At 42.6% G+C, this 12,170-nt stretch overlaps 1 protein-coding gene and 1 long non-coding RNA gene across 8 annotated transcripts in view; one reads left to right on the top strand and one right to left on the bottom strand.

Annotated features, from left to right (window-relative positions):
- COLQ (collagen like tail subunit of asymmetric acetylcholinesterase) overlaps positions 1–3,597 on the bottom strand; it is a 43,148-nt gene extending 39,551 nt beyond the window's left edge. For all 6 annotated transcript variants that reach the window (XM_037386666.1, XM_037386667.1, XM_037386670.1 and 3 more), the window contains exon 1: positions 3,340–3,597. In XM_037386666.1, the coding sequence (XP_037242563.1) occupies positions 3,340–3,442 (103 nt within the window). In that variant the 5' untranslated portion in view covers positions 3,443–3,597. The remainder of the gene's footprint in view (positions 1–3,339) is intronic.
- Positions 2,297–11,482, top strand: LOC119147528. 2 transcript variants are annotated; one of them, XR_005104066.1, is made up of 3 exons: positions 2,297–2,894; positions 3,266–3,406; positions 4,877–11,482. It is a non-coding gene; the product is annotated as an uncharacterized LOC119147528 (long non-coding RNA). The 2 variants fall into 2 exon arrangements; XR_005104065.1 differs by lacking the exon at positions 2,297–2,894 and having other exon boundaries at positions 2,906–3,406.
- The last annotated feature ends 688 nt before the right edge of the window (positions 11,483–12,170 follow it).

Genomic DNA, 12,170 nt, shown 5'->3' with positions numbered 1-12,170 from the left:
GGGGTGGGTGGAAGAAAGTCCTACTACTGCCTGAATTTAGAAGGTGGCTTCCTTCAGGCTGGTTCTTACAAGGTGCAGGCTGGTTCATCTGACCCAACTGAAAATGAACATAAAATTCATGCCTGGTTTTCACCACGTGAATGCAACCTCCTCAAGTGCACAGCACAGGAACCTCAGCGGAGCAGAGCTCTGAAAACCGGTAATAAGTGACACCATAAACACAGTGGCGTAAGGGTGGGATACGGCAGATTACCCTGAAAAGAGACCTGCTGTCTCCAGGAGAGTTGAGTACCCACCCCTGGGGTCTTCACTGCCACGTGGAACCACAGCCGCATGCTTGAGCATGTTGTAATGTTATTCCCTGAAGCATTTCCTCCAGAAATGTCAACTTTTTGGAGCTGACGTCACATTCAAAATACTTCCAGAAACAAGGATGCACTGTTGCTTGAGGCTGATGGGACTATACGGTGGAGTTGGCAGCAAAACAAATATTCAGATTATTCTTTCCCCAATTATTCTACACTTCCCCCCCCTACCAGTTGTTTATCTCTGCTTTCAGGTTACTGCTCTGACCTGTAAACCTTTTCATTTGTGACCTGTTGGCTATGCAAAGACATGGGAGGACAGAAATAAAAGTACTTTTAGTCCAGAAGTTTTCAGACACCTGGAAAACACCCAAGTGCATTTTCCCAACCATAGGAAAGACAAGTCATTTCTCAAAAACATCCTCACTGTTAAATGTGATTAGTTTTAGAATTTGCAAGTACCATGCTGAAATCCATACTTCAAATGTGAAATTGCATCCTGGTGCCAGATACAGATAATTGACTCAGCTGACAGACACAGAACATTTGAGAAACCACTAAAATAACTGAGAATTTAAATGGAATTAATTCACCTTCTGTACCCACTGTGAGATTTCTACCAGAAAAGAGAGAACTTTATGCTTTTTTTCTTAGGACATGTTTCTTAAAATGGAGATGCAATCCAAGTACTAAAGAAATTGATGTCATTTTTCATACAAAATAGCCCTGATTAGCAAGTAACGATGGCACACAGGTGTGTAACAGCTCATCAAAGTACGGTCAATCCAGCCCTGCGGTTGTGGGATTATGACTGAATCATCTGCCAGTTATTATTTTTTCCACAGATTATCAAGTAAACGTTTACATTTGTGACAGAAGCCTTGCTAAGAGCTTGCTGGGTATGAAGGCAATTGTCAGTGCCTGGGCCAGAAGAGCACAGCGTGGGGCTTTACTGCCGAGTGGTGCATGGCGGCAATTTGCCCAAACTGCCACACTGGGAACCAGATTTCCCCATCGGGTTCACACCTTCTCCAAGCCTGAAGCCAGAAACTGCTGGTCTACGGGGTTGGAGGAGGAAGGGGCCGCAGCTGGCTGCAGGCTCTGCCTGGGAAGCCCTGGGGTCTCTTGCAGGCTACGGAAAATAATTCTGTGTAGAGCAGAGTCTGGCATTTTTCTTCATATTTGCCTCTTCTACTACAGTTTCTGCAGAGACGGTAAGTCTTTCCTCTTCTAAGGGGAAAGTTATTTGTTGAACTGTTATTTTTCAAAGAGGACAGTTTAAACAGCTTCTCTAGACACACAAGTGTGTGCCACAGGAGAAAGACCAGGCCATACAGGTGATGGAAACATGAAATTCTTGTTTGTCTGGGTAGCATCTACAAGTATCAAATAAATGTAAGGTTCTTCAAAACAATTTTTGAAGTCTAATGACTTACATGCTATTGCAATGCAATTTTGAATATATCAGAGAAAATAAATCTTGATGATTCCTTGTACTTCAGCATTAACTAATCTCAACATAATGGAAAAAGCATACCCAATTGAACACCAATGATAACAAATGTAAATGCTTTTTAGCATCCTACAGAGCTTAACAGAAAAAAATATTAGTTCCTAAAGAATGGACTAAATTGTTTTTCAAGGGATGTACTTCTTCAGACATTAGGCTTCTCTAGATGTTATCTTAAAAGCTATCTGAAATGACTACAGAATTGTAATGGCTGCATTATTAAATGCTATAGGGCTTTTCTCCAAAGGATATCAGCATTACCCTTGTGGTCCTCAGAATCTTATTATTTGATTATCTTTAAATGAATGGACTGTTCAAACCATTGGGAGTGAACTACAGTGTAGTAGCTCTGCACATTTTAAAAGATTTTGAAAAAAACTGTTAGCAGAAACATACCACTGTTCCTTAGCGCAGAAATCTATTACTCATACAAGCTAGCCTGCTGACCACCCTTGTCTCATAAATGCCTTGGATGTAAACCACCTGGCTCTGGTCATACTGGAGACATCAGAGAGAGAGAGAGAGAAAGGCCGTGTGTCTTTAGATCCATATCTAAGATTGATTTTACGCACGGTCATGAAATGTGCACCCCTTTGGTCCCTGTCTTCATGTGCAAGGCAAGGGTAGGACCTGCAGGCACAGCTGCCACCGACCTACAAATCTCAGTTGAACTAGCTCAGATCTGACACAGAAGGAATCCAGGACGTTAGTATAGAAGCATCTCTATTGACAGATACAGAATAACGGGCAGAAGGTGGGAGACAGCAATTTGCTACAAGTTGGTGAAAGTTCCTCAAAGGAGAGACGGAGTCAGAGCTCTCGCCAGCCTTCCCCTTCCCTCGCACAGAACGTGGCTGAAGGAAAGTCTTGCTGATGAAATGAAAATCTATTAAGTGGGATTTCCAGTGCCCCGGCTCAGCTGACAACTAATTTGTTTTGCCTTTGCCTAGCAGGGATTTTCCATGCAGCGGACTCTTGTTTGCTATGTAAGTCATCCGAGTATTCGTTAGTGTCATAGCCAGAGCCAGATGATGTTTATTCTGCTAACATCCAGTCGGACCCCGGCAGCGCTCATTGAGGTCAGGGCTTTATTTATAGAAGCAGATATACATTGAGATTAATTTTCTTTCCCTTGCTGTAATCTGCCTAAACTCATCCAAAATAGAAAGAAACATGCAGACATGCAAGTAATATACTAATTGGGCCATGAATTAGCACAGCACCATAGAAGCCGATGGAAAAAAAGCATTTTAGAGCAGCTGAGGATCTTGTCTATTATTTCTCTGGGGGAAGGGAAGGGAGGGGTTTAAAACCAGGAATTATAAAGCAAAAAGCAAAACCAACCAAGCAACAAAATGTCCTGACATGTGGCAGAGCAGGTCTGCAATGCAAAATCCCTCCACCGAGATCTGCAATTTGAAGTATGTATTTTTTCCTCCTGTGTTTCCAGTCACCGGAAAGTGCAAGAATCAGAGTGCAGAGAGCTCCAAGCAAGGAAAAGTAACAAGACTTAAAGCAATTTACCTGCTGAAACTGAGAAGACATTGTCAACGTACGCAGTCTGAGGTAAAGCAAAGCAGAAGAGCTGCAGGTAAGATCCCCAGACAAGCAGGCTGAGGACCAACATGCTGGCTGTGCCCTGGCAGATTCCAGCTCAGAGCTGCAGGGCTGCTTTGGGGATCGCTCGCTCTCTACTCTCACTCCCTCTCTGCCTTGCCTGCTCCCTGCCTCTTCCCTGGCTGTGGGATGCGTGTGTCTGTGTGTGTACGTTCCCCCGCTGTCATCCCCCCGCCCCGTCATCCCCCACCCCCCCCTGCCTTTAGGAAGAAAGAATGCCAACCATTTCCCATTAAATCTTCTCCTTACACTAGACAGTTATATTTAACTCCTACAGTTGCCCCTATTGTGGACATTAGCTGCTAAAACTGGGGCATGAGGGATCCTGGTTTTGCTAACAGAAGGAAAAAGGCTCTTTGCTTAATAATAACGATGAGCAGGAAAGGGAGAAATTATGAACTGGGCTATAAACAGTATCCCTCTGTGCAGGCAACCAGACACCGATGTCGAGATGGATAAAATCCCTGATTGATCATCTCCCACAGGTCACTAATTGCCTTAATGAGAAAGACGAACCTAACATCTGCTTATCACTGGTAGTTCCAAGTGTTGCATTCATTTACTGAGTGCAGCTCAGGCTGAAGGGTGCCACAAAGGCTTCACAAACCACCGAACAGGTTATTATTTAGTATTTAAGTGAAAATGACAGTCTCACTGATAATGCCAGACATCGTAGGACCGCAACAACAGGTTGGAAGGACAGGGTACAACAGGTGGCAGAAACAATATGTGTGCTGTGATGGGGTGAGTGAAACGCTATCGGGTCTGGGGGTGGTGGCTGTCAACACGCTACACAGCCCTGTGGGAAGAAAACAAACCTCCAACTCTCTGAAAAGCCAGCGTGTGCCTTGGTTACCTGTGCAAAAGCTTGGTGCTTCTGTGCCTTCTTGCAACTCACAGCACTTTGCAAATAAATTTCTGTCCTCCTTTCTGCTTGGAATCCGACAGCCGTTTCCATGAAAAGCAGAGGTACTCCTTCACTGTGAAACCATCGTTACCCCCTCTCTTCCAGACAGAGATGGTTTCTTTGCCCAATGTTTATTGTTCCTCCCAAGGCAAACATGGAAATCTTTTGGATTAATTACAGAATCGATTTATTTTTTTCATTTGAGAAAAGCATTCATTGACAGAGATGATGACATGTCCCCCTGGGTGTTATCTCCCACTGAGTACACCACTAAAGGGCAAAGTGATATATTTCCACAATTACAGTTAAACAGTCTTGGCTGTTACTTTCAAGACATTGCAAACATATTAAAATCTTTCTAAATGTAATGGTTTGATAGGAACAATCACATCTGCCTTATATATTTCTATCCTTAAAGGACATACTTAATATAACCATAATGCTTTCTAAAATCTCTTCCCAGTACTGCAACACTTTGGATAACTGAATTTATTTTTTAACTTAATCTACTTTATTCCACTGTCTGTTACTTTTTAGTATTTGGCTATTCTTAGTGAAGATAGGAGTTTGGCCTCTTTCCTCTTTGACCAAGATAACCCTGGATTAAGTGCCATTAGTTCTCTCGGCATGCTGCATCTCAGAGGGAAAGTCACAGCTCCTGTGAAGTTCATCATCACAAGCCCTAAGCCTGAGATGAATGTCCAGCTGCCCAATTATAAAGGTGAGCAGTGGGCAATCCCCATGCTAGAAGCCTGCGTGGATGCTGGGAAAAATTGCTCGGAAGTTAAAATGTCAAGGTTTTATCAAAGGATTCACCTCTGAAAACGGTCGACCAACTCAATAGTTAGTCAATGCAACAATTAAGTAATTTCAAATCCTCCTGAAATCTGTCGGCAGTCTTTTAGCAATAGAAAATTTGGTAGAAATTTGTAATACAAAATATGTTCTATTTGATAAGGAAATTAATGAATCCAATAATACTGCAAAGAACTCTGCAGTAAGATCCGTATCTTACCCCTCCTCCATCACCCCCTGATCAATTTTAGTTCTTGTTTCTTTGGCTTAGAACAGAAACTCATGTCTGGGTAAAAATGCAACAACCTCTTGCTCGAGGAATATTGCAAGGAATTCTATCATAAACTCACCCTCTAATCTGCTCTGAAGAAGACAGGAACAAGGAACATGCCTTTTCCTTGCAAGAGTGAGTGCTATATTGGAGGTGGCCAGAAGTGTTACAGAAAGCCAGGGCTGCTTAAAGAGTTAAAAAACCTACATATAGTTAGCTTTGCAGTCAATTCTTAGGTAGAGATCTTTTACCCACTTTTTTCAGTGGAGAACCCTGACTGAAAAATTGGTGTTTTCTCAACATGTTCCTTTCTTTTGACATAGCATCTCCATCACTCTGAAGTCTGAGCCTGTTTGACTTGAAATGGCTCTTGGCCAAGGCAAGAAAGCTCTGTAGGCAAACACTCTGCTGTGAAACACATCATCTTCCACAAGACACTTGAAAGGAGTTGTTTGGACTTATATTTGAAAAGACCTCTTCATCATGATGTAGAGCAGTTCATCAACTTGTTAGTTTTCAGTGGGACCACCATTAGGTCAACGCAAAGGACAGTTCATTACAAGGCAGCAAGCCAGGCCACGGCAAGGTGCAGGCACTGGGTTTTGTTTCCTCTAATTTTAAGATACTGATCAGCCTTACCAGCTGAAACTGATGGCAAGGTTGCTAGTGGTTTCAGCAGGAGAAGAACGAAGTCCATTGGAAACAAAACGGACAACAGCTGTGGGCTTTCTGCTTTCGACTTAACTGACTGCACAAGATACAATCCATGCTAATCGGGGGTCCACGCTAGATGACAAGGACGTACACCTGGTTACACAGCTTGTTTCTGACCTCCGTGGCTTTGTTGCAGGTGATAGAGACAATCCTGAGGAGGGGAAGTGTCGTGTAGCAGAGTGAGTCTTACACGGTGCAAGAAACTTGACAGACATGTGCTCTTCAAGCCCCCGAGCCACCTACCATCTGTGAAGCTGCTCAGTCCGCAGCGCATTCCTCCAGCTATTCCCTCGGGCCCATGAAGCCGATGGAAAGCTGCTCCCTTCAGAGCTCTGCGCCACATAGCTAAGGCCCATGCTCTGAGATCAGAGAGAAATCCTTGTCTCTATCATCCAAACAGCAATCAATAACGAAGATTTTTCTTCTTTCTTCTGTATTCACTGCAGCTGCTGCTGCTGGTGTAGTGAAAACTCACATTACTATGAATTCATGGTGCAACCACTGGAGAAGATCGCATAAATATTTGGAAATGAAATTTTTTAAACTTGGGGGAGAATAAGTTTTAAAAAATCTTAAAATTCTTACATGAAATGATGCAGTTGCTAGAAACTGAAGTAATATATGCTGCACAACTCTTACTCTTGTCTCACCTAAATTTGCTATTCTGATACCAGGAGTAGTGTTCATCAAATAGAAATGCAATGGCTTCAGCAGTATTTCTATTTGAGGTGACATTAGCTTAAGAAAGAAACACAGCAAATTTTTCACGCTGCAGTTTCTGAATCTTATAAAATACCTCAATGGCCTAAGTGAGAACAAGGGGTTTTGAGGACTTGACTTTTGTCAAGTTTTTTTTTTGTGGAAAAATTGTTCCACAGTGAGAACCCCAGAACATCAAATGTCATCTGCTGTTTAGTGTTCAAAGATAAAGAACCCCATAGTTTATCATAGGGACTCAACTGCAGTTAAAAAAAACCACCCTATTTTGAGTAGATGCCATAGCAATTAAAAATGTCAAAAACCAACCAAAACATAATGGAAAAAAAAATAATCTGCACAGTTTACCTGCTTAAGTAGCTGTTTTCTTGACCCTTTCAACCCAGACCTGAGCTCTTAGAAGTGTGTGGAAGAATCTGTTGATGACCCTACCATGTAAATAGAATTTAAGAACCTTTTCAAAGCAAGAATTAATGAATACCTGTTGAAAAGAAGGCTTCTTCCCAGCCCTATCCACTTTTGGTTGGCAGACACTGCATCAACAAGCCAAGAGAAAATGAATGTGGTTAAAATATCATCAATTTCAAGGTCCTGTATAAACACGGTTCTAGTTAGAAAGACAAAGACAACCATAGAATAGTTTGGGTCAGAAGGGACCTTTAAAGGTCATCTAGTCTACCTCCCCTGCAGCAAGCAGGGACATTTTCAACTAGATCAGGTTGCTCTGAGCCCCCCCCGAGTCCAACCTGACCTTGAACGTTTTCAGGGATGGGGCATCTACCACCTCTTTGGGCAAACCTGTTCCACCACCCTTGTTGTAAAAAATGTATTCCTTGTATCTAGTCTAAATCTACTCACTTTTAGTTTAAAAATATCAGCCCTTGTCCTATCAAGCCATTTGATACATAATCAAGACTTTCTAGTTCAAAAGCCTGAAAGCTCTTCTGCTGAGTGGGGCAAAGGTAAAACAGCAACCCTGTGCTAATGCAGTAATCCAATAACAGCTTATGTCTGCAAAGTAGTACAGAAGAATTCTGTTCATTCAATTAGTGCAGGAGTTGGCAAAGATCTTTTATAATTAAGTTTTCCTTGTTAGATAGTTATTCAGCAACAATTGTTATTCACAATGAAAATACCTGTTCCAGTTTGCGTGCCTGAATGAGTTACACCTAACACTGAGATTTAATACTTCAACAACATTGCTAACATTACTTTGGAAGATGGTATTACCTGAAGTACAAATGCAGCTCCTGAAGAAAAAAAGATAGTAAGTGCAGGAAAACACATGGCTTCACCATTTCCTTGCTGGTGTTTTAAATTTAATTCAGAAGCCCATATAGCAACAGCCCCACTAACTGCGCAATGAAGTAAATTCTACCATATGATGAAGTTCTGCCTTACTCCACAGCTCTACCCACGCCAGTCACCCAGCTGGGTGTCAGGTCAAGCCTTTGGGCTACCCACTGGATGAACAGGGGGAGGGCAGGACACAAAAGCCTAGCAACTTCAAAAAGCAACCCCTTTTTGCAAATGAGCCACTTCATGGACATTACACAGTGCACAAGCAGTGGCCTTCTGACTTCTTTTCTCTATATTCTGTGTCCGCAGAAATACACAACTGACTAGGGAATCCGATTTATTTTTATACCTTTCAGAGGTTACTTGTTTCCAGAGCAGCCCAGCTCCCACCTCATTTTTAGAAAGTTCATCTCGAAACTCTAACTTTGCATTTTTAGACCTATTTCAAAGACTCAGCCCTTCACTTTTTTTCCTCCTATGAGTGATCCCCATGCACTCATTTCTTTTTCTGTCGATGATAATGGAGCAAACTATAGAACAAGAGAGTTATGGACATGATTAAAGATTATGGGATAATGCAAAGTAACTTCCATCAAATCTATCAGAAGATCCTCACTGTGGCCTTATAATTCTGGAAGGCACAACAAAGAAGAACAATTTTAAAACAGTAATTCAGCCGTTGACCATTATAACATTATGCTTCTTCCCCTTTCCTGTTTCACCTGCCTTTTAGACCCTCCCTTGCAAACTGCAATCATTCAGCATTCACTGTGGGATAGTATAAAATTCTGCACCATGGCAGGGCTGCCATTCAGAGCTAAAATACGTCCATATACATAATGCGGTAGACATGCAGGAAGCCTATGCCTCCCTACAATGCATGCACGTGCTGTAAAAAATCTATACAGGCAAGCATCCCATTGACTTGCTGAGTATGTTGACCAAATGTTGACCAAATGAAAGCTTCATGGCTCCTCAAGATGTTCAGGTACTAGATGGTTTTTTGGTGCATACATAGCACGCCAAACTTGTTGTCATTGTGCTGTAGCTACTGTGCACTGGAGCAGACCACCATGCAGAATGCGTGATGCTTCTGGGACAAGATACACTCACCACCCATGCTCACAAGTCTGCACAGAACCAAGCATGTCCAGGATTGCTAGATATTTGGAAATCCTGGATAAACATGAAAAATCCTAGAATTATTCATAGAAACATGCTCCACAGGAAAAAGAAGATGCCCATAGAAATCCACGAGTACAATGGCCTTGACAATGGGAGTCCTGGCTAACTGAGATCTACAGCAAATACTATATAAGTAGAAAAATAGCCTTTAACTATATAAGTTATGTATTTTTTTATATATATAATATAATACTATATAAGTCAAAAAATAGCCTTTAACATCCCAGGGTGGTGAATCACAAACAAGTTATGGCTATAACCCAGTCTGTTCTTGATATTTACATCTAGAGGAGATGGAAATAGTCTTCAAGGCAGTTCTTTCATCTTATTTTCATTTGTATTGTCTATCGCTGTTATTTACTTCTATTAGTAAAGGTCTGCAGAACTCACTGCCTGTACTAATATCACTGCAGTGCTGCTGGAGGCACAGAACAGAAGAATATCTGGCAGTAATTGGCTCTCACGATTCCTAATTTAAGTGATTTATCATCCAGCTTGCCAAAAAGCCCTATCAATTAAACACCACAAAGCACAATCTTTTTTCCTCTGTGAACATTCTTGCAAGAAAAAAACGTCAATGTTATTGTTTTAATGCTCACAGTAGTCTTGGGACTCCTCATTCCCGAGAACTTCATGGATGCTGGCAACGCAATTTTCATACTGCACTACAGCCTATTACACCACTAAGATGCAAGCAAACATGGATCCAAACGCCAGTGCGCACACAGCCAGAAGAACGGCCCCTCACATCGGCACTGCAGCCTTCTGAGGAGGATCCCTAGCAGAGGAGAGGCCAGAGCACCACTAACTCAGGAAGAGACCTAACCACCAGGTAACCTCAGGCATGCAAGCGAAATCAATGCTGCTGCTGCTGAAACAGAGCACGTGCACAGGTGCCTTGCCAAATCAGGGCCTGAAAAAGCTTCAGACAAGGTGTCTTTAAAATAGCACAATGCCTCATTTACCTGTGGCTGGTTTTCCTCTCCTCTCACGGATACCTCAGCACTAAATATTTAGGGATCCTGTGCCTTGCAGAATGCAAAACCAGGAGCAGAGCTGCTGAACCCACTTGGGGAGCAGCAGCAGAGGGCAACACTTAAGGATTTATCCAAAGGCCTGGAAAAGAACTAACACCATAAACATTATAAAGCTGGGGATGGGTAAAAAAATAGGTCCTGGTACAACAGTACGAAGAAGTAGCAGTGCATTGCCAGATTTGCTTTCCTTTTTTTTTTCTTTTTAGCAAATGGGTGGCCACAAGCGCCGACTATGATGCTACAGCAAGCGGAACTCAACGAGACTTCTCTGGCCATGCAGTAGCTGGGCAGCCCACATCTACGTTTTAAAACTGCTGTGGTTTTCCATCCTGATGGCAGATTTCATGCTGATTTCTAGGGCTACTGGGTCAGGCTGTGGGTGGAGGGGCTTTGCCTTTTTACAGCGCTTTTACGTTTTGAAGCCCAGACTGCACTCTCACTGCAGCACACCGCACGTTGCCCAGGCATTCCGGTTTGGAGGGCTGTCATCTTCCAAACACAGGATAACAGCTGAACCTAATCAAACTAGACAAATGCATCTTCCCAGCTCCCTTTGCAGAATCAGGGAGCTATAATTAAGGCTGCATTAGCATTTCTGTTATAAAGTCCTACTTTTGAAGCTTCAGTCAACTGTATTTAAGGCATCCTGACCAAGGGGCAATTGACACAGGGATGAAAACTGAGAAAAACCAGCTCTTACACTAAATTCAGTAATAAAAGGTCTTGCTGATTTTAACTACATAAACCAAGGCCAAGAATTAGCTGCTTCTCTGTGGTAGCTTAAAATCCCTGGTAGGGCTAAAATACTCACTTTTCCTAGCATCATTTATACTTACATTCTGAGCACTTGAATGATATCCCCGATGCTGCAAAGCAAGCGGGTTTATGGCCTGGCTAAGGAGGCTTTTATACCTAAATCCCAGCAGCCGTGTCTCCACGCCGTAAGAAGGACGCACTGCTTTGGCTGGAACTTGAGATGTGCCTGCAAGTCCACCAGTATTGCTATCAGCACCTCCCAGTGCTAGGATCTATAAAATACTGTATGTGCACATTATCTTAATGACAGCGCCAAGGAGACGGACGACAAGCTCTTCAAACACTTCAAAAGAACTGCCAACTTTTTTTTTTTAAAAAATACTTCTAATGTGCAGATATCATTAAGAGAGGGACTTGTACCTGGACACTGTGAAGCTCTAGCTTGGATGAGCGCCTGAAGATATTTTGACACTGCAGTCACCACTGCAGCTGCACGGTGATGCAGAGGTGTGCAGCCCACTGCATCCACCACGAGGAGAGCAGAAGGGCCTCTCTGCCCAACAATTTGGTTCTCAGCTAGTTTTGCAGGTTACGCTAAGTTTCATGCCACAGCAGCTACAGGTAGTCACTGCACAAAACTCATGCCTAGGAATAGTGATTGCTCTCTGGAAGCAAGAACCACAAAAACTTACATTGCTGTGTAGACCGGAGGTGCAAAAAGGCCTACATGAGTCTTCCACTATCTTCCTCATGTGGCAGCATTACCAACACTTAAGTACTACAGGAAAACTCCCATCAGCTACGTGAAAAGATGGTCTAAGCTGCCGATATTCACATGTCCATGGTCATTTACACAGCCCTAAATGGATTGCTAATCCATCTCTTCAACTCCAAAATACAGTAATTCAAATCCTGTCCTCAAAAGCTTGCCTTCTCTGCATCCAGTTTAGAATTTGACCCAAGGCATTACACAACTAATTGCTAGCTGAATTGCTTAGACATACTATAGCTGACAAAACGTAAGAAAATTCCAGATTAAACTATTCTATGCAACATT

Source organism: Falco rusticolus, chromosome 4, assembly GCF_015220075.1.
Source record: "Falco rusticolus isolate bFalRus1 chromosome 4, bFalRus1.pri, whole genome shotgun sequence".
Lineage (NCBI taxonomy): Eukaryota > Metazoa > Chordata > Aves > Falconiformes > Falconidae > Falco > Falco rusticolus.
The sequence above is the reverse complement of the archived record's forward strand: the minus strand, read 5'-3'. Positions and strand labels throughout refer to the sequence as shown.